The following is a 21920-nucleotide window of genomic DNA, read 5'->3' as shown; positions in this document are numbered from 1 at the left end:
CTGCTAACAATGTATCTCGTGATTAATTGATAAGGAATTATAACATGAATATGTCATATGACGAAATGAATCAGATATGTTGGCATGAAAATGATAAGTGGCGAGTATATCTTGGTATTATGTTGTATGAAAATTATGCAGTTCTTGAAATTGTTCAAATATTTTGCTGCAATATACAGCCATTAGCATTAGGATTGTTCTGAGATTATGGAAAAAAATATCTTTACAATGATTTTACTATATTGTTACTAAGATAAAACTTATCCATGACACTTTTATGCGTAACAAATTTTTAGGAGATATAAAAGCGTCAGTATTTAAAATTAAAACATATGTATTTCAAATAAACTAGATCTCAACAACAATAGTTTTCGATAAAATCAAGTTAAAGTATATAGAATAAATTCCTTCGATCGGTTAAATCAGCATAGCTGTATAATAATTACATAGTTCTTGAACAATATTGGTATTTGGCACAGGGTTCGACAGAATCGGAGACGACAACCGTCCGACCCGAAGGTCTGCGGGTTTCACGGCTCACCAACGATTATAATACAGATATATCACTTAGACTAATATATTTCTATATATATATGCGGAATAAAAAAAATACTGTTACTTAAAAAGCAATTTATCTTTACAAAACTTAACAATATAGATAATATGTTTATTAAATCTTACAATTAAAGTCGAAGTTGATGTTTTTTTTCCTGATAAACAATCACCGAGATGCCTTCATGAATTATCTTAAAAAAATGTATGAAAGAACGCACGACCTTCGTCAAGTGATGCATATCATCAACAGGCCATTGTACAACTTCTATGTTAGGGTATTGCCAGTATATTACTGAAATTTATATATTTTTCTAAACAGAAATTGTCAATGTACTTTTATATTTTGAAATTGATTTTGTATTCGTCAGAACTATTTTGCAAGAGACTAGTCTTTGCCGTCATTATTCGTCACCGCGTCGTTTGCCACACTGCGGCGACACAAACAATCCGTAGTATGCGGAAGACGGCTTGGAATTGCAATATTTACAATAAACATACTTATAAAGCGCCCGACTAAAAGACGAGGGCTTTGGCCCGTGGATTTCTGTTGTTGATATAATGGAGAAATCTATGACTGCGCAATTCGGAAGCCAACTGAACACAAAACGTGTTAAACTTGTAAACACGGATCTTTATTACGAGTCAAGACATGTAACATGTGCCAAAGATAAATGCAGAATTTGAATTACGTTACAATTTTAATTTTCTTAAAACAATTTCTTTGATATTTTGAATTGAATTATTAATAATTAATCCTACGTCGTGTGAAGTAATAAAACTAAGCTAGAAGCAGTAAATATGGAATCCTTATGTTTATCCAATAGCCATAACTTTGAAACAGACTCGCAGAATTAATGAACTGTCAATATCGAAGCGTTATAACGGTATTTAAAATTTAATATGCACGAAGACAACGCATGCGCCACAAATTGCTCGTCGCCGCCGCTTACTTCCTATGTACATTCTCTTTGGATACATGTCGTAGGTTGACTTTTAAAATGACTGATTTAAATCATTAAAATATTTTTATAGATATATATATTTATAAAAACAGTATAGAATTGTGGTAGGTATTTATATGGAATTCTCATCTTAAATAGGTATGGCGTCTGTAAGCTTACATCAAGTCATCACAGTCACGATCTGTGAACCACGTCAATACGGAATTGGTTTTTAAAGCACAAAGTAACAGAGTAGGATTAGGATTGAGTAGGAAGGCCAAAGATGCGGATATATTAAAGACTTTTATTCGGCAAGACGATAATTCTAAATATATAATAAGATCCCCTTGCCCGCTCCCTGTTTCCACCCTTTTCTGCCATTTTTTTATTGCCACCCCTCACTCTTCCTCAATAACCAAGGTTGGCAATGCACCTGCAACATAAAACATGTTGCGGATGTCTATGGACGACGGTGGCTACTGCCCATCAAGTATTCTTTCCTATATTATAAATGTAAACAAGCACTATGCCTACCTTTGATAATTAACAGTAAATAAAGATTGGAACGCAGAGATTTTTTTTTGATTTGAATGTTTCGCAGCTCATATTCACCCTTAAAAGTCATCATCAGGTATGAGTGATGCAAGCCAGACCTTTTTTTTTTTGTGACTTAAATTCTTTGAACCAGTATATTTTTTATCTAAGCAAAAAACGTACAATAAACAAATTAAGTTTAAAATTCCTATAAAAATAGTTCACGTCAAAATACATTCATATGTTTTTTCGTTGATCAACACCAATGAACACTTCTTTACTCAAGGTAAATAAATGCATATTTAAAAAAACGAATAAATACATAGCAAAATTTTATTATCCGGTTTATTTTAAAGTGATAATTGAACTTGAGTGGATCGGGGTCACAACAGCGACGTAACACCTATATAAAGTGAACAAGCAATAATGTCGAGCAGTTCATACCTTCTTAGAGAAGGAACAATATTGCTTATCATTACATAATGAAAAACATCAGGTCTCAAACAACATTTTAAAAGAAAGATATAACAAGAACAAATGTATCAGACTCAATGAATAGCATATCCTTACCAATATTATTTTCCTTATATTCCAAGAACTATGTACACAATTTTCAATACCATTATACAAATTTATTTGCAATAACCTTTTGTGATTATAGGATACACAGAAATATCAATGAAATATCTATAATATATGTATTATACATAATACTAACATTACTTAGGAATGTCGGCAAGACGTTTAATTATTATTAATTACGGTAAATATTTATGAGGAAAAAAGCACCAAGCGCGGTAGGATTATTTAATTATCAGCGGAATTAACATAATAATCCTCTAGTTTCAGTTACCATGAATTTCTTGAGACCTTAATGTTGAGGTCATATGAATATTATAAAACAGTGTGGCAATATTATTATGCAAGTATACTGTCCTAGAACTTTATTGTGTTAAGATTTAGCTGTTATAATTTTTTGCAATGCTAAAGTGGATTGTTTTTCTGGTGTGTCTTCAAGAAATTATTTCGGTGGCATCGACAGCGAGCCGAAATAAACTCATCTCATATGCACTTCCTGAAAATAGGGAGCTCAAAAAAGCCTTAGGATACAATGAAGATACATATTTAAATTTTCAAGAATTAACTACAAAATATGGTTACATCTCAGAAAATCATACAGTGCGAACGGAAGACGATTATCTTCTGACAGTTTTCAGAATACTTCCAAAATGTAAAGTCAGAGGCTTCCCTGTGATATTGGTTCACGGAATTTTCGATAGCGCGGATACTTGGATATTTACTGGCCCCGAGAATGGGCTCGCTTATATTCTATCAGACAATTGTTACGATGTATGGGCAACTAATATGAGGGGTAACACTTATTCTCGAAGACATGTTAAATTCAATCCGAACGCTGATGCAGAATATTGGGAATACTCATTTGATGAACATGGAAATTTTGATGTACCAGCAATCATTGATTATGTTTTAGCTCTCACCGGAACGGCTCAAGTTTATTATATAGGCCACTCACAAGGCACTACGGATTTTTTTGCAATGGGATCTTTAAGACCCGAATATAATAACAAAATTCGTCTTTCTGTCCAAATAGCTCCAGTAGCATGGATTGGTAATATAAGAAGTCCTGTCCCGAAACTAATTTCAATTTTGACAGAAGATATTAAAAATTTCGCAGATAATGTGGGACTTAGAGAATTGTTTGCCAAACAGCATATCTCTCATGCCATATCCGAGTTCCTTTGTCAAATAGCGCCAAATTTAGTATGTGGTACTGGTTTATGGTTTGCAACAGGTAATAAGCTAGGGAGCATAACTGAAAAAAATCTAGCCATTGGTATAGGACATCTATTCGCCGGTGTATCTATAAAAACTTTAGCTCATTTTGGACAGTTGATAAATTCTGGCAACTTCCAGAGGTACGATGAAGGCGTAAAAGGCAATATGTTAAAATATGGTTATGTAGTTCCACCAAAATACAATGTGTCACTTATAACATCTCCTGTGGTTCTAATTACCGCAGAAAACGATTGGCTGTCAACTCTAGAGGATATAAATATTTTACGTTCTAAACTGCCAAATGTAGTAGACGAATACATCGTACCCGTACCGACATGGAGTCATAATAATCACTTGTGGGGTGTTAATGCCACTGTCTATGTGTTTAACAGAATTCTTGAATATTTTGAGAGATATAATATATGAGATAAAGTAGCAAGCACTTATAGGCCAAAAGAACCTCCCTTTGCTGAGGATCATTGTTAAAGTTAAGTAAATGAAATAGTTACCAAAGTATCCATATGTGAATATTTATTTATGTTCTCTCATTCTACTTTTAATTTTAAGTAATAAATATTAACTTATTCTGTTTTTACTTCAGCCCGTATTCGGTAAACAAACAGTTAGTCGAAATCAACATAATAAAATAAATGCTTTCGATGTGCAAATTTGGAAAATAATCGCTGTGTTCAAAAAAATTAACCAAAAATGCATTAAAAACCTTGGAGGTGCGAAATTGTCTGATGTTAATTCACAATAATTGCTCTGAAGTTAAATACAAGCAATTTCCTAAATAACTGGAATAGCATGTAAAATTATAAAAATTTATAATATTATATATAAATTACAAGTTCCGTGATCTCATGAAGCTTCTTCCATATGTAATAAAATGAGAAATCGATGCATATCAAGTGCTGCTATTCCGCACCCCTTGCTTGCATTAAACTGGAAAGCAATGCATCAATTCTGGAAATAATTGCTAGGTAATTCTTATTCTAAATGAATATTCTGTTAAATCGAGAATATGATCATTAATTTTACACATACATAGAGATTGGTTAGCTTAACAATAGTATATTTTTAAAATAAAGATTTAAAAGTATTATTTCAATGAAAACTAGATAAAGATATATCAGTCCGAAATAAGCCGATAAAATGGGGTAACAGTTAAAAATAAGTAGGGCAAAAGGTAAAATCCGTTAGTTGGCTATCGCGGTCATGTTAAACTGTAATACAAGAAGTAAGAATTACCTTGATTCATCCGAATGATAAACGCCAGTTAGATTACAATATGAAAAAAATTTTTAATTGTTATGGAATAAATAATATTAAATGTGTATTTTCAGTGTTATTTTAGAAGACGTTTTAATTGGGACTGGAAATTGAGATTAAATATATGAAATGTATTAACTTTAATCTTCACGTAAACCAATTATTGGTGCAAAAACAGGAAGTGAATTATATAATAAAGTATTAAGAATTATTTTTGTTTTCTTAAACTAATTAATTATATTTTTTTATAGCAGTTTAATTCCTAGATTGTCTAAGCTGTACAATATATATATATATATATATATATATAAAGTACTATCCAAGCTAATTTAAATATGACAATAAACAAGACTGTTCTGTGTTAATACATAATTAATATGAAGAAGTAATTCAATTAAAGAATACGTACGTTTTATAGCAAAAAAAAAAGGTTTTTCAAGGAAATATAAATTATATAATTGCCAAAATATTATTTCATGACAATTCAAGCTAATCGGAGAAATTATAAAGTTTTGCAACTTTTCAAAGTTCTATATTTCGTAAACGTAACGTTCAGTATAAGAAATAAATAACAAACTTAATGAGATCTAAGACTTTCGCGAGTATTATTCATTTAAATGAAACTAATATATTTCGGATATATCGGCGTAGTATATCCGAAATATATTAGTTTCAATTAAATAAATAACAAATCTTTTTGTTTCTGAAGTTGTTTGACCGTTTATTTTATCATGTATAAGCGATATATGTCATTTGTTTTAAATATCTATATATAAAGATATTTATGTTATGACAATTATTATCACATGAAGCATACGACACGGTCGTGTTGCAAGCTAGTGAGTACGCTATGATAAATTCGTCATTTACAAACCTGAACTGGCTTCGCAACTCATTAAATGCCATCAGAATATTTTCGATGAGCTAACGGCGTCTGGCAACACATATTGAATCAAATTACCGCCTCTACGTTTCTGAAATAAGGAACATGTTTTTGAATCAAGGTCCTGTATACTCGATGTATACTGAGTTATAGATGATTTTAATGTATTTCTTAACAACAGTCATGTTTAACGGGTCCTTAGATTTTATTTACAAGACATAAATGAACATTGAAATTTATTAAGAACTTTCAACGATAATCATTTTAACATGACCCTACTGTGTTGTTTGTAATAGTTGTTCTTCTTCCCTGGTCACATGTCCCGTTTTATTTCCAATTCGTACAATACATTATGTTTCAATCATTTATTTCAATGATATCGTATCGTATATTTTGTGATTATTAATCATTAAATCTTTCGAATCACCTTCAGCTTTGCTGGTTTGTTTAAATGAACATGATATAAATTCCGTATAATCTGACTATGGCATACTTAATCAAGTAGAAACTAGTATTTAATGGGTATTCCAATATTTGTATATACTCCAAGGTTATCAACTTTATATGTAGTATGGTCTCAAGACGTTCTTTACAAAATATAAACTTAAATACATTGAGAACTTCTTTATTTTTTATGCGGTTGCATAATAAATATAATTACACTATGCAGGTGTGATAAAATCAAGTTTCTTTAGATTATTTTGAACAATAAATATATAGAAATATTTTTTTTTAAACTACATGTCCGTATATTGATATTCGAATCCCGCATGATGGTAGGACATTTAAAATATATACGTCTGTGTATGTGTGTGTGTGTGTGTGTGTGTACATATACATATATATAGAAAACGTCTGTTCGTTCAGTGATTTTGTTCAGCCATATCATAGTTACTGGTGACTTTTGTATAAGTTTAATGTGAATATCAAAAATATGTAACTCATAAATGTCTACAATAATGTATTATAATCTCTATAACACCGTCTCCGTATTTGACTTCATTTATATGAATTACAATGGCCCAACTTAGAAACCCCTTCATATTTTCAACTGTCTGGGTATTTACGAGTACATCAGACTTCGCTAAGAAAAAGTGAACTTATAATTTAACAGTTGTTTAATCTTCCAAGACATTAAACTATTTTGACATACACATATGTATACATTCAGGCCGTGATGGCGCGTTCCAAAACACCAACCCACATAATGTCCTATGGGCAAAAATGTCACACTTAATGCTTCTATTAGAGCAGTGTAACGGAAGCGCGCGCGTGCTCTGCCTTTTTCGCCTGCACTTGACCCCTAACGGTATTGTAATATTCTTTAATAACATTTTGGGAAAAAAGAAAACTCGGTACATTTTCATAACTTATACGTTTCTATCATAAGTATCACTAACAATTGATTAGTACATCCTTTTTTGGGGCAACGAAAAGAATTTCGAAAGAGTTCGAGATTGTGTTTTATTTAAGAACTCAAATATAACGAGACAAGTTAAGAGCCACATCCATCTCATTCGAAACATCATAACACAACGAGAATCCGTCTAGCGAATTGTGTCACAATCACTAAATTTGTTGCTTGATATTTCAAAGTAATCCTTAACATTTCTCGCAATTTATATACAACTATGTATTTGAATTTAATTTTAAAACCTAATGAAATCTTTGTTTGTACCGCAAATTATATTACCCATAATCATTTAGCACATTCATTAATTTATTAATTTAAAGCAAAATATTCTTGGATGACATTATAATAGCTTGCATAAATTTTAAAGGAAGTTATAACTGACAAGTGTCACGTGATCACGATTGCTGAAAAGGAACCGAAACGTCGGGATTATATAGATATAAAATAATAAGACGAGACGAAACCTCTTAGCGTTCAATGTATTCACCGTGCGGGTGCCGGGTCCATTGCGTTGCAAGGAGTGGAGCTTCAACAGTGCCTGGGACTTGCGGCCCAGGTGTAGGTTTAAGGGGCCCCTAACTAACGCGCGTTAAACGCTCACCTCCACTGTCCAAGCTCCTCTCCCTATCTAACCATATTTCAAAAGAACCTATTAGGGCTGCCTTCGAAGTACGTTCCAAGAACGAATTGATGTGGGTTCTGGTCAGGCCCAAGTCTTTTAGTAGGTTGTAGAGAGATTTAGCCGTTATACCTCTCGCTCCCACTTCTACCGCATATAAATCTACGACGAACCTATTTCGAGTGAGTTCGTTTGTGAGCTCGTAATATTTGTTGACCTTGATGGTATGGTCTTTGGGGATGTTGGTTTCCCAAGGAACCGTAAGCTCTATCATCACAACGCGCTTTAAGATTCGCGAAATCATAAATATGTCTGGTCTGGAGGCCGACGCACAAATATCCTCGGGGATTTTGTATTGTTAAAATTTTGTATTGTTAAGAAAAACACGTAGTATATCCGAAAATAATAGTTTTATTTAAGTTATATCTTATTTAAATTTACTTTAAACAACAAAATATTCACGATTCTTCTTAATATATTGTTCGGTAATATAAAATTCGCTCGTTTCCGTGGTGATATTCAGTTTAAATAAATCTCTCGCGGTTATCCTTTGTTCTTGTATAAACATGAGCATATTTTATATCCTGTTAATAATATTTCAATCTTAACGTTGCAAATAGGTCGTTGTCAAATGTATCATTTTTATTTTAAGCAACGACTTAACAGAAACGGATTGAACAATGAATTTAAGGACAAAACAAAACAGTCGTGGCTTATGACAACCACTTAACATGAACCATAACATTTTCAACAGGTATCATTATTCATTATATAAAAATAACATAAAATCCTCACAAACATTCTGGTTTATTGGCACATGCAAAATGGTATAACCATTTGCCTGTTTTGGATTCAACGGATCCGTGGATTGCGTAAGACGCACACATTGGGACTCTGAACACGACGGATCGATGTATTGGCCGATTCCAATAGTGATAACATCTCACCCACGGAAAGCGCTGAAAGTGTCCAAAATGACACATACCTTCTCCGACACGGCTACTATACGAAAATCTTACTTAAGATTCAGTGCTGCGTCTTCAAATAAAACACATGTATCTACTTTCATTAATTTTTTTTATGTACTTAGGATATTTTTGGTATTATATTTCGTTTATTTTCTCTAAAAACAGGTACAAATTTATAAGTTTAATTATAAAAATATAAACGTGGTTGAAACAGCGAATTCAGTTGTAGGTATCTCAGTTGTAACAATGTTTCGTTTAAAAAAGTCTGTTCTCAAATATAACTCTACAATATTTAACCACGATTTTAATGATTTTTTCTTTTACTTTAAACAATATGAAACACATAAAATGAAAAATTTTAATAGATCCTTAAAGTTTCTCTAGAAAAAAAAAGAAAATTATAATTGATAATTTAGAATGATTTTGAACGCGGATGGTGATGGTACTATTTCCACTATGGAAAAATCCAGAATAATAAATAACTTAAAATAAACTTATAAAAAAAATGTGAGATTCTCTTAATCACCTTTTATATAATATTGAAGATGTAGTCGTAGCCTGTAAACGATCTGTGCCGCCGAAATGTCGAGGGGTCACCGACCGGGGACATTTGACTGTCCCCGTAACATGGCCATTACATAACATACGATCCTACCACCAAGACTAGAGATTACGAATGTTGGACTTTAATAAACATATATTATATTTTTCAATAATACCATCACTCAAAGCCTATAGTGGAGTTCGCACTTAACATGAAATAACTTTGTTTCGTAACTATTTCAACATTGAAATGTCATCTAATATAATAATTAAATATTTTATGAGCTCTCATTAAACAACACATTAACCTAGTTCCATATCAAAATTTACACGTTTGTATAGGTTATGTAAGAAAAAATGTATAAATACCACTCAATACAAATGTCATCCCAATCATCAAAATATTTGCATTTACAATTTTACTGTTATCTAAATGTTGACCTTTTCAACTTTGTATTTTATTAAATTAAATTTAAGATAATCGTATATATTACAAAATTTTGCTGTGCATATATTAGCGGTAGAAAAATCTTCAAATTGAGTCCTATATTTATAAAAAAAAAAAAACAAATGAATCTCAAACAAAACAACCATTTAAATACAAATACAGTGTCCAATGTAAACAATCAATGTAACGAGAGCCGTTATGAGGAAACCAAGAACCGAAACGGTATCAGAACTCGGTTACGTCTCTCTCAATTCGTCACCCACGTTATGGTGGTGTGACAAACGGCCGCCCGATTTCACGGCCCCTTCACACACGGCCAAGAAATGTTGGCGGGTGCTTCTCCGAATACTATGCGAGAAAGCTTCGCAGACGGCATGCTAAAATATGTTTACGCAACCTTAGATTGCGTCAGACAACACAGACTGAACTAACAGCAACAGCTATATACATGCAGATCTTGCATATTAATAAATATGTGCCTTTCTGTTCATCGCTGCATCAAATTTTATAATATATACAAAATGTTTCATTAGCTTATTTTAGCGGTTTATGTCTAAGTTCATACGACATGTTTCACGGTATTCAGGTTCATTCATCTTTCAACTCAACGTGTTTTAACTCAGATTATTATAACACAACACGAAAACGAAGCATATTTTCCTTAATACTTAAACGTTTTATTACAAATAATGTAATTTTAAAATTAAAGTTACGTAACATACTATAAACCAATCAATAACGTGGCCTTTAACTGCAAGAGACAAATAACTTCTGTATCTTTATCAAAATATCTATTATTTTTCTTCTACATAATCATTGATTTGTAAATTACAGATCATCATTAATCCTTTTATCAACGTTATAACCGAACTAAAACATCATAATATCTTAGAAGATTGTATTAATTGATAAAATTTAATGATATAGACTATGTTATATGATTAAAATATGTATCAAAGTATTTAATGTATATATTTTAGAGTTATTGCTACACACTTAACCATAAACAATTGTGAAAATCATAAATACCAAAAATAATTAGTTGCGGCATGCCATTTCAGAGTTACGTTACATCTCGACGTGGGATTGACTTTAACCTAATAGTTATGCTGTCACCGCCTAAACAGATGTCTAAAGAATCCTTGGATCGAATGCAGGCGTCGCATACGTTAGTTGATGGGACGCTATAACCAATTTAGGATACGGGATTAACATTCCTGCTTTATTGAAATAAGGACTGCTTTACTCTGTACAAATTTCGCAATTTTCACACATATCCAAGTTGCGTTGAGAGTGATATTGCATAGATGCTATTGTTGTATTGAACAATGCATTTGGACACCCACGAACTTAGAGTTAAGCGATTGCTACGCCCTTGCGAACTCGTCTAACTTCGTGACTAATTCGTTTTGTTTCTTAGGTTATTTGTGATAATAACTTATTAAATAAGTCTCGTGGACTCGTCTCCGAACAATGTTGCACAGAAGACATCATAGAACAACAAATAGTTTTATATATGTATATAATAAAAACATGTTGGGTTTGATGGCAACAAGACTTTTGTCTTTTTAGGACACATACCTACTGATTGGATAAGGAAATTGAAATGAATTTAACGATATTCCTCGTAAAGAGATTGTGTGAATCAGAAAATTATAAACATATATTAATAATTTTTCTATGCGATAATCGGAGTAGCTATTTTAGCAAGTTTTTTTTAATACTCACGTATTCATATACAAAATTTACTGCCAAATACCGAACAGTTGGAATATTGCTTAATTTAACCTAACAATGATAAAATACAATAGAAGAAATAATTAATAAAATTTAAAAGTAATAGCCACAGATGATATATAAAAACAAAAGAAACAGCCAAATTGAGAAATAGCAACAGAAGTTTGGAGTGAATCTAAATCTGTCTAGACATCGAAATTAAATCTGTGTCAGACTGGAGTCAATGCACCTGAACACTATTAGAATATTGACAAGCAACGACTCTGCTTATGTATGAATATGAAACATTTAAATAGCTATCCCATCTTTTATATTCATTGACACGAACAGCTCTTTTACATTATATATTTATATATTTATTTTACATTACATATATCAATGTAAAGTTAATGAATTTCAAAAACCAAAAAAATTATCTAAGTTATTACCCGAGTTATTTTTTGGATACCATATTAATTTTGTCTCGGTAACAAAACATTTTATATAAAACATTCTGTCATATTGACCCTTTATCTTAATTATAATCATCAACTGTCCATCGAAACTACTTCAGCACGTTTTAGGAATTGAAAACATAGTTGCTTATCCATAATTACGTAAAGGCAAAGTATTTTTTTTTTCAAATTTCTGTTAAAATCATCACTGTTAGACCAAAGATGTTAAAAACAAAATAGAACTAGCGAAAACAATTGCGATTGAGAGTAAATATGAAATCACTATATATTATAATGTCTTATAACATCTATATTTGGGTACCTCGATGAGATTTCTTCATTTAATACTTAATTCACAGACAAATTATTTGAGGACAGCTCTTATTAAATTCAAACAAAAAAAGAATATACAAGGGATTTATAATGTTCATGTTTATAATGTTCTTCTTGTAAAAATACATATAACTTTGGATATTATTTCTAATAAGTGTCCGGCTGAACGAGATAAAAATTTGAATTACTTTCCTCACATTGGTTATGCTATAAAATAAACTTTAAGTCAATAAGAATTTTATTGTACAAAACTATAATACGTCAATGTGTAATATTTATTTATGTATTTTGCATAAAAAACTTAGTTTTTTTTTATGTCCAACATTTTATTAAAAAATACCTTACTTTATAGTTTGTATCAAATAAAAACAGATATTCTAATAAAAAATACACAAAAATATCTAGGTAGTTCACAAAAATTTATTAAAACTGCAGTTCTTTCGTGTCTTTGAGTAGTAATATTTTCATAACTTTTTTTTTATATTGCACTATATTGCACAGAGAGTTGATGTTGGTGGTATAATAAGTGAGTGGTTACACTAATTAGCATTTTCCTGTACCGAAATTGGTAACTTTCGGTTCATTGGTAATGGGAATATTAAAATGCAAAAGAGTGAACCTCAGCAGGAACCGTTACTTGGACAATGACATTAGGATCCAGAGGGACTCACCCCGAATTTTAATTCAACTGACAAATTAGACTGTTCGAGGGCAAGCCATTGATATGCTCCGAACACTATGATATACTTCTATTGTTCTTCGTTATTTTTAATTATATCATCACGTTTCAGGACATTATGTACTTAGAAAGAATTGTATACATATCAGACACATGATTTGAAGTAAAACTATCCTTGGCAGTATAAGAAACTGAGATTTATTTTGCTTCTGGTTACTGTGAATCTCTATCAGGAATTTAATGAGGTCTATGATTCAACCAGAAAAACTTACAGTGTTTTTAAAACAATACAGCTCTTAAAATTCTGCCATGTTGATGCTATTGTATTATAATTTCAACGTTCGTTTAATGTAGAACGGCGGATTCAGTACGATATTCAATTTCCATTTTAACTTGCGATAAAAACTTAAAAATAGAACTATACGTCTCTTACAGAATTACAAATAAAATATACATTGTAAAACATACGAAAAAATTTATGCTAGTTAAGTTTAATACCTTAGTAATAGCCTTAATAGTCTAACTACACACGGTCTGTTTCAACGTTTTTCATTCATAAATTTGTTTTGATACGAGAATACCATACGGACCTTAATTAATGCAAATACTTTTGTTTTGTCGTTATATAGTAACGATGCAAATATCATATTATGGGCACGACCATTATTTTAATATTAAAAAATTTAAACAATATTATTAGGCAAGTGACTTTTTGAATCAAATAGCTGTCACATATACGTTATAAATCTTGTTAATGATAAAATTAAACAGATCACGTAGCCCACATCAGATTTGTATCAGAGTAGCGTGAAGTGAAATCCATTGATACGGAATCACTGATGAGATATGGCTCACTCACGAATTCTATTGTAAATTAATATATCTATTATATTTAAAATGTTATTGACAAAATCCTTATAGACAATCGATTGCTCTTTATGTGGTAAAATGACTTAGTACTTTTTAATTTCTGTTATGGCCGTACACATCGTTTGTACTTTGATCAATCCTTTTTATTAATATACGATATACAAATTTCCACATCAAGTTTAGATACTAGATTTTATGATTCCTCGCGCGAACTTCAAACATAGTATTAGCAGTTAAGTATGGAGAGGATTTCCCGCTTGCGACGGAAGCTCATCATTCAAGTCAATAAAACTGCTACTTCCAATAAATCTAAACGTTATGTCTCTTCAATATTAAACATAAATACTGTTACGAATGATTAAGATATTGTACGGTATCTAAGAACGGATGTCACTATTGCTTTACAAATAGATTCTACATGCTTTCTCCGAATAAATTGTTTCTCCTATACATGTAACGAAAAAAACGATGATTCTTTTGATTACGAATACAAATATGAAACGTATCTACTGCCTTATTTTGAAAAAAATAAATATTATCGAACTTCCACAGTCTCTAACGAAATAAAATCATTGTGTAAAAAATTTATCTTTTAAAATATATGATTTATATCAGTTGCTAAAACAATATCTCCCGCACATAAATTTTACCTTCCTCATTTTCATTATCCACGCATTGTAATATTTTTGGCACTTCGTAAAGTATAGTAATGTTCTTTTAAGCAGATAGTTTTTTTTTCAAATATATTAAATTTTGTCTCGTTCATCATCTGAAAAATAAAGATTTTTACTCTTACTCTTGAGTCTTGACATCAAACTTAACAGTTTTGTAACATTGAAAGTTTTACAGAAACTTCTATACTCTATAGAATATTTGTTTAGATTGATGAAACTAACTACACGTTAGATGTCTCCACTGATTCATGAAATTAATTGTTAATTATTGTGATGAGAAGAAAATTACAACACTTGTTATTAATATATTAATTCCAGTCTCAAATCATATATGATAAATATGACCATACGTCGTCCTTAACTTCGATGTACCACTGTCAACCGGAAATGCGTAATGCAATTTCCGGACGGCATTGACTCCATACCTCATTCAAATCGAGGTCATCAAGACATGTCACTTTCATTATTCACCATGAAATAGACCTCAGACACGAGGAAGAAACTCAATACTGTTTTAATGACTTCAAGCAAACACTCATTAACAAATCAAAAATACGACACATGTCCAACGCTGAGTCTGATATATCGATATACATATTTTATTAAATACCTCAGAAATCCATCTCCGTGGATAATTGAATTATTTAGAAACCGTGAAAGTCAAATTGTGTAATGTAAATGTTTGAAAATAAATCTTATCACCGAGCAAAAATACACAATTCGCTTTCTATTTTGAATCCGGTTTGCTGGTTGATTTTAACAACAATATAAGTTAATTCGAATTTATACTGCGTACTGAACAGGATACTGCAGTTGAGAGGAAACGGTCTTTTGTTGCAGCGGTACAGTTTCATCAGACTGTGCAGAATTTTAATGGAAATGTCATTCATATAGGGACTTTGTCACTTCAAATACTTTCATTCTATGACATTCATTGAATGAGTCAAACTTTAAGTAATAAATGTAAGATTGTTTTAAAAACGAACAAAAAATGTATATATCGACGCAAAGAGGGTCAATGACGGATGCAACATGAAAATAACTGGCATCAATTATTATAACAACTTATTGGTCGTCGTTACTATTGTTAAAAGTAAAACGAAATCAAAGAGAATAGAACTATGTTTGAATTCTGGTATAAATATGACGTCTGGACGCACGACAGGGGACTGCAGAGTTCAGCGAGTGCGGATCATAAAGAATGTGATTATGAAGAACCTTCGATAAATACAAGAACATTTAGAAGAATTGAAGTTTCATTTTAAAATATCTGGAACGTATTGAAACAAGTGACATTAGTGACGTCAGCGAGGCTGGCGTCCTGTCTTTAAAACAATGAATTTAAAATAAAATCCGATAAAAATATATTTTAATGTAATCAAATGAATTGTCACTAAATAAGTATTATATATTAAATAGGGTTAACTAATGCTTCTCTCTCTCTCTCTCTCTCTCTCTCTCTCTTTTAGTTATAACTTATGCTTAGCATTACACTTAGTAAAAAATCTCTGATAAAGTCAAAATGAAAACAAAATCAAAATAAACAAATCTTGAATCTTGAGTTTTATTAAATTATTATTTGAATTATTTATTACAATATTATACAATTAAATCAGCGTATCAATATGTTGAAGAATTTAATAATTATCTCAATTTGTGTGCAAACTAAGAAAAAACGTCATAACAATGACTTAAAATATATGGAGAGATGGAAAAAGCTTTTGAGCTTAGATACGGAGTTTTTGACCTTACAAGGAAACTTAGCTATAAAAAATAATTGTGTGTGGAGTTCCTACGCACGGAGTAAGTGAAACTTCTTAATGTTGAAATGAAAACAGAAAGGGGTAGAAATTGATTTTTAAATAGTAACTTAACATTACTTACAAGTCGCAATTTATTGCCCGCATGCGTTCAAACCACGCATTCCTTCTCGCTCTGACTCTTTTTATCCCCCCACCCCCCACCCCGAAGTGTTAAATGTTTAACGCAACCTTGTTAGAAGTGACATAAGAAGTTTCACTTTAAAATGGTCTATCATATACAAATAGAATATATGACAAAGGTCATATATTTCTCCAGTAACAACAACAAAGTATAGTAAATAAAATCGTGTTCTTATTAAAATTTGAGAACAGTTATATGAAATTAAAATGAAACTAATATTTTTCGGATCATACTATGAGTATTTTATTATTTTTAAAAACTACATATTCCCGACATTTCGGTTACTTTGCAGCTACCGTGATCACGGGTAGACGAGATGTGAATGTCTGTCAGTTGATCTTGTTACCTATTTATCATCTACCGCCAACGATTTCTTAATTTTCTAGCTTACCGCTCTGGATGCAGGCAGAATTTTTTATTATAAAATACGGGAAGTATAATCCGAAAAATATTAGCTTCAATTAAATGAATGTCTGCGAAAGTCATAAATCTCATCATATGAAATTTTCTCCTATTTAAAATAGGTTAAGAATATCATAAAAAAATGTTATATATATATATATATATATATATATATATATATATATATATATATATACCGAAATGCTCAGTGGTGATTAACAAACACATTATCCATAAATTAGCTATAAATCAATACCAAGGCCTTTTTCTACGGTGTTGCAAAAGTAGATCACTTGCGTAACTTAAAAGAAGTTTATTTACAATTTAATGCTATATATATATTAATTTCATATGTTTTGAAAACTGTTATATGCTTTTTCGGTTCGTTACGTAAAACTACGTAAAGAACCTTAATATTTAAACGTAACATTGAATCTTAAAACCGATATAAACTATATTACAAATATAGTATTACGTGATTTATTTTTGGTTACAACAAATAACTTAAACATATTTCAGAGTAATACTTGAGACTTGCTACCAAAGGACAGGAAACATTTGACGGTCATTCTCTAAGTCTAAGTCTAAGTCTTCTATAGCAAATTTTACAATTTTAGGTAATATACCTATTTATTGCCTTTTTTAAAATTAATTTTCTTACTTTCGACTGAAAAAAAGAATTAATTTAATAACTTATTATTTAACATTATCGAATTTCTCTGTATTTGCAATATTTACAGATTTTCATTCAATTCAATTCTTTGATTATTGTCTTGTTGACGTTGCGTCTTATACACAATCATCGTACCATGTCACGTGGGATAGAAAAAAACACTTTAATTTTCTAATAAATCCTAGATATCCTAAAAATAGTTTATTATTACAGTTTTTGTTCTAAGCCTGTTTGTGTAAAATTCTATAAAGATCAACAGAACTGAGCATTTTAAATATAACTCAACATGTTAGTGATTGTGCACATAATAGGTACTGAAATCCTTAAACGATATTAATGGAGTCGTCCATATGGACGACTCATAATAATAATATTATTAACCAAAAGCAGTTTTGGATTTTATGAACTTTATATTATTGGGAAAAATTATGGGACAGCGAAACACATTCTACATATTTGTTGTATGTTTTTATACATGTTTTAGTTGCAAATTAAACAAAAATGCTTATGATGGGTGATAGCATCTGAAACCTTTTGTTGGTATAAACACATCCTGTAACTTCGTATACAATGATTAAGGAATTGGGCTCAGAGAGATATGCACAAACTGACTGACAACAACAGATATGAAAAAAAAATCAAATAAAATATATAAATATGAAAAAGAACAGCTCTGTTATTCAAATGTAAAAGTTTCATTAAAATCAGTTCAGGCGCTGGATTTTGCTCGAAATAACGACAAACTTCTGTACGCTCATAACACCTCTCAAACTTTTGCATTTAATGCATTACATTAGCAATAAATACTTTACGAAAAATTTATCATATAATATACCATTTAAAAAGATATTTAAAAAAATAAAAATGTCAGAAAACTCAAAGAATCTTATAAAAATATTTAAGTAGAAAAACATATTGGTGGCAAAATATTAGTAACAGAGTAAAGTTGATTATTTGAAAACCTTGATGTAATGTAAACTTTTTACATTCGGGTATCCTGCTGGTGTTACAATATCAAAATATTATCAATTTATAGAGTAAATTATACCTATCAATAATTCAGTACAGACATTTGAATAATACCAAACGTATCGAGGACTTTAATAATTAAATTTATCTCTATACCTACTTTATAAAAAACTTCAGTTATTCAGTTCTCTTTCTAACCCCACGCCATTTTAATATCGTAAAATATTTTACAGCTTAAGAAAATTATAAGAACAAAACATTCTAAATTCATATAATATAGATAGTTCATCAGAATATAACTTTTGTATCGTATCGTTTATAAAGTATTATTATCATGAAATTAAAACGACGTTGTATTGTAAAATTTCAGTTGTATAATGAGAAATACAAATTGATTTGTTCTGAACATATTACATTTCTTTGTAACAAGCTAATGATAATGAGTTAAGATGTTTGTTTCCTTGCTCGTGTCATTCGTGAATTACACACAATGTTTATTATCACTCATTTCGTAATGAAAAAAATTTGCTTATAACTTTAAACTTATAATACTTTTATCGTAATTGAAACACAAACGAATTCACATATAAGTATATCATATATTTTTTATAACAGCAACATTTATATATACATGCGATCTAATAAAATTCTTCCACTATAAATCTTATGGCGGCCGAGTAGGCGCCAGATGCTAGAGCGATGGTGTGGCTGTTACATATCTTGTTCTCCACATCAAAATATCCGAAGCATCCGTCATCCGATTGGAATGACAACAAATTTAACAACCATGTGCGTCTTAGAAACTGCGCTTTTCCCTCCAACGCGCAAACACAGACTGTAAAATATATATACATTACCAATATGCAGGTTAATAAAATAACCACGTGCAACAAATTATTATCCTAATAACAATTATTTTTAATAAACTCTTACTAATTTCGAACACCAAATCCGCCAAAGTGTAATCGTGGAAAGCAATATACGTGGCTTCTGCATACGCCATCTTGCATAAGTTATGTTTCAATGCTTCATCTTCAGTATCCGACAGAATAGCACAACCTTGTCCTATATTGGCCATTGCCAAAATTATTATTCTAAAATTAAAATTTTAACCATTTATCAGGTACCAATGATATGTACATTGATGAAATATATATTGAAAGTTATGTATGTATAAAGATTTTTATAACTTAAACACAATATTATATTTACCGTATATTAAACACAGTACTAAGCTATTTCACTACAAGTGCATATTTGCTTACCGATGACATAAGGCGTAGCCAAAATCATTTCCTTCAGTCAATATTTGATAACACATTTTCGCAACTGGACACCAGGAAATGGAGGAATCGTCATTATTTCGTGGATTTATAGCCAAGGACACCAGACATATGTCTAAATATTATAAAAATAAATTAATGAATGATTAACAACCTCATACTGCATTTGTTGATATATGTACATACAATTTTCTATTGGTTTCCGTAACGGCGGACTATATTCTGATTAAGTTTAATCTGATTTTTTAAATTTTCTGTGAATTAAAAGAGCCATACCTGAATTTGTAGGGTTCGGTTGCCATCTATAGATATCATCAGTTTTGCCAAAATAAGTTTCCCACTTGGAGTAAAATTTCTCCACATCATCAAACGAATAATTCAGCTGTTTTTCGTAATTAAATTTTTTCATGCGATTTATCGCATATGTCGTATTAGAAAATAAATACGATACTGAAATACATCCACCACATAAATAGTTAAAATACAAAAAAATCTTAAAATAAATAAATTAATGATAAATACTTATAGTGTAATCCCGGCTTAAATAGTTCACATCAGTTTTAGTTTTGTTCCGAAAATAATTAAGGTTTTTTTCATTTGTATCCACAACTGCCTTAATTCGATTGTGGACATTGTTAGGAAGATCTTTACCTTTATCCAATAAAGCTCGACCTAAATTCACTATAAAAAATAAACTCTTAATTTTACATGTACCCATGATTATAATAACATTAGCATCATATAACCAACAAACATGTTTACCTACCATTACTTATAAAAATCCCCAACGCCAAATGTATATCCTGTAAGTGCGTTTTGTTGTTATCGACATATTTAGCCAGACTTTCGATTGGTCTCAAGAATGTGTCGAAATCCCGATTTTCAGGTAAATCACGGTCAGGTTCCCAATTCTTCGATCTAAAATAATAAGATTTAACAGTCACAAAACATAATAGAGTCATAGAAATGATCAGATTCATTATAGCATTGAAGATATTGATTAATTATAATCTACTGTGTTACGGTATTGTGTAAATCCAAACAGTGACTGAAGATTTTCCGTAAAATGTCTCCGTTTTTATCTGCGATGATAAAGATTGAGTGAGATGAAGTTACAATGAAATGGGATTAAAGGTGTATTATTCTCACGATTGCTTTGCAATCCCCTGCGGGATCCCGACTGAGATAACTTATTTGTAACACTTAGTTTCGTTTTTTTTAGATTTTCTTTGTATCAGAATTTATTTCAGTAGATCATTTGAACACGCATATCTATGTAGACAGTTAGTTTGTTGTATTATCAAAGTGAATGTTAATGTTAGTTAATGTATAATAAATCACAGAATAGATCTAGTAAGTAAAAAAATTGATGAATTTAAATAAAATAAGTCGAATGAAAGATATTATTAACAGATTATTTTGCAAACCGTTAATGAAATAACAAAATTATTAATAACAGCGACTCTTTCTTTAGCATTTACCAATTATACTCGCGCGAGTGAGCCACGTGTTATAGGATATAGTGATCATAGGTCAAAAATGTCACACATAATTTTGAAAAAGAACTGATACGCTTACACTGCTGGAGTTAAGAAAAAGGGAAGAATAATATCATATATATTTATGTCATATATATATATAACGTCAATAATGCAATCTTTTGTATATTTTAAAACCATAATTCATTTATATTAAATATAGGAATTATTTTACTATTGAACTATACATACCTACTGTTTTCTTATTAGTTTCTTCGCCAGGCCTCTGTTTAAAAGCTGGATATTAACTTATTTTATTAATACTTAAAATGCAACATAATTATATCTCATTTCATGAAATTAGAACCGGAATTCTTTGATAATGGAGGTAGTACATAATAATGTAGTATTTTTAATAAACACAAGAAAGATAAAGTCGTCTGAAAATAGCTTTATTTAGAATAATAGAC

The 21920-nt window shown here is 30.5% G+C and overlaps 2 protein-coding genes across 2 annotated transcripts; one reads left to right on the top strand and one right to left on the bottom strand.

Moving 5' to 3' along the window:
• The first annotated feature begins 2978 nt into the window (after nt 1–2978).
• Nucleotides 2979–5244, top strand: LOC116778006 (lipase 3-like). The gene has a single exon (XM_032672236.2). The coding sequence runs from the start codon at nt 3012–3014 to the stop codon at nt 4251–4253; it is 1242 nt and encodes a 413-aa protein (XP_032528127.2). The 5' UTR covers nt 2979–3011; the 3' UTR covers nt 4254–5244.
• Nucleotides 5245–19268: 14024 nt separating this feature from the next.
• On the bottom strand, nt 19269–21033 carry LOC116766757 (uncharacterized). The gene is made up of 6 exons (XM_032656848.2): nt 20739–21033; nt 20495–20653; nt 20249–20422; nt 19955–20087; nt 19623–19783; nt 19269–19524 (listed from the first exon to the last, which is right to left on the bottom strand). The coding sequence occupies exons 1-6, from the start codon at nt 20950–20952 to the stop codon at nt 19328–19330; spliced, it is 1038 nt and encodes a 345-aa protein (XP_032512739.2). The 5' UTR covers nt 20953–21033; the 3' UTR covers nt 19269–19327.
• Nucleotides 21034–21920: the final 887 nt, after the last annotated feature.

This window comes from Danaus plexippus (genome assembly GCF_018135715.1).
Source record: "Danaus plexippus chromosome 3 unlocalized genomic scaffold, MEX_DaPlex mxdp_34, whole genome shotgun sequence".
NCBI classification, from domain to species: domain Eukaryota; kingdom Metazoa; phylum Arthropoda; class Insecta; order Lepidoptera; family Nymphalidae; genus Danaus; species Danaus plexippus.
This window is presented reverse-complemented; position numbering and strand designations above follow the sequence as displayed.

What these genes read in the sequence shown, in the direction of transcription:
- LOC116766757 (XM_032656848.2), bottom strand. Translation starts at nt 20,952, where the DNA reads ATGAATCTGATCATTTCTATGACTCTATTATGTTTTGTGACTGTTAAA. An exon ending in AAGCCGGGATTACACTATAA is followed by an intron (nt 20,423 to 20,494) that starts GTATTTATCATT and finishes GATGTATTTCAG; the next exon opens with TATCGTATTTATTTTCTAAT. An exon ending in GGATTTGGTGTTCGAAATTA is followed by an intron (nt 19,525 to 19,622) that starts GTAAGAGTTTAT and finishes TATATTTTACAG; the next exon opens with TCTGTGTTTGCGCGTTGGAG.
- LOC116778006 (XM_032672236.2), top strand. Translation starts at nt 3,012, where the DNA reads ATGCTAAAGTGGATTGTTTTTCTGGTGTGTCTTCAAGAAATTATTTCG.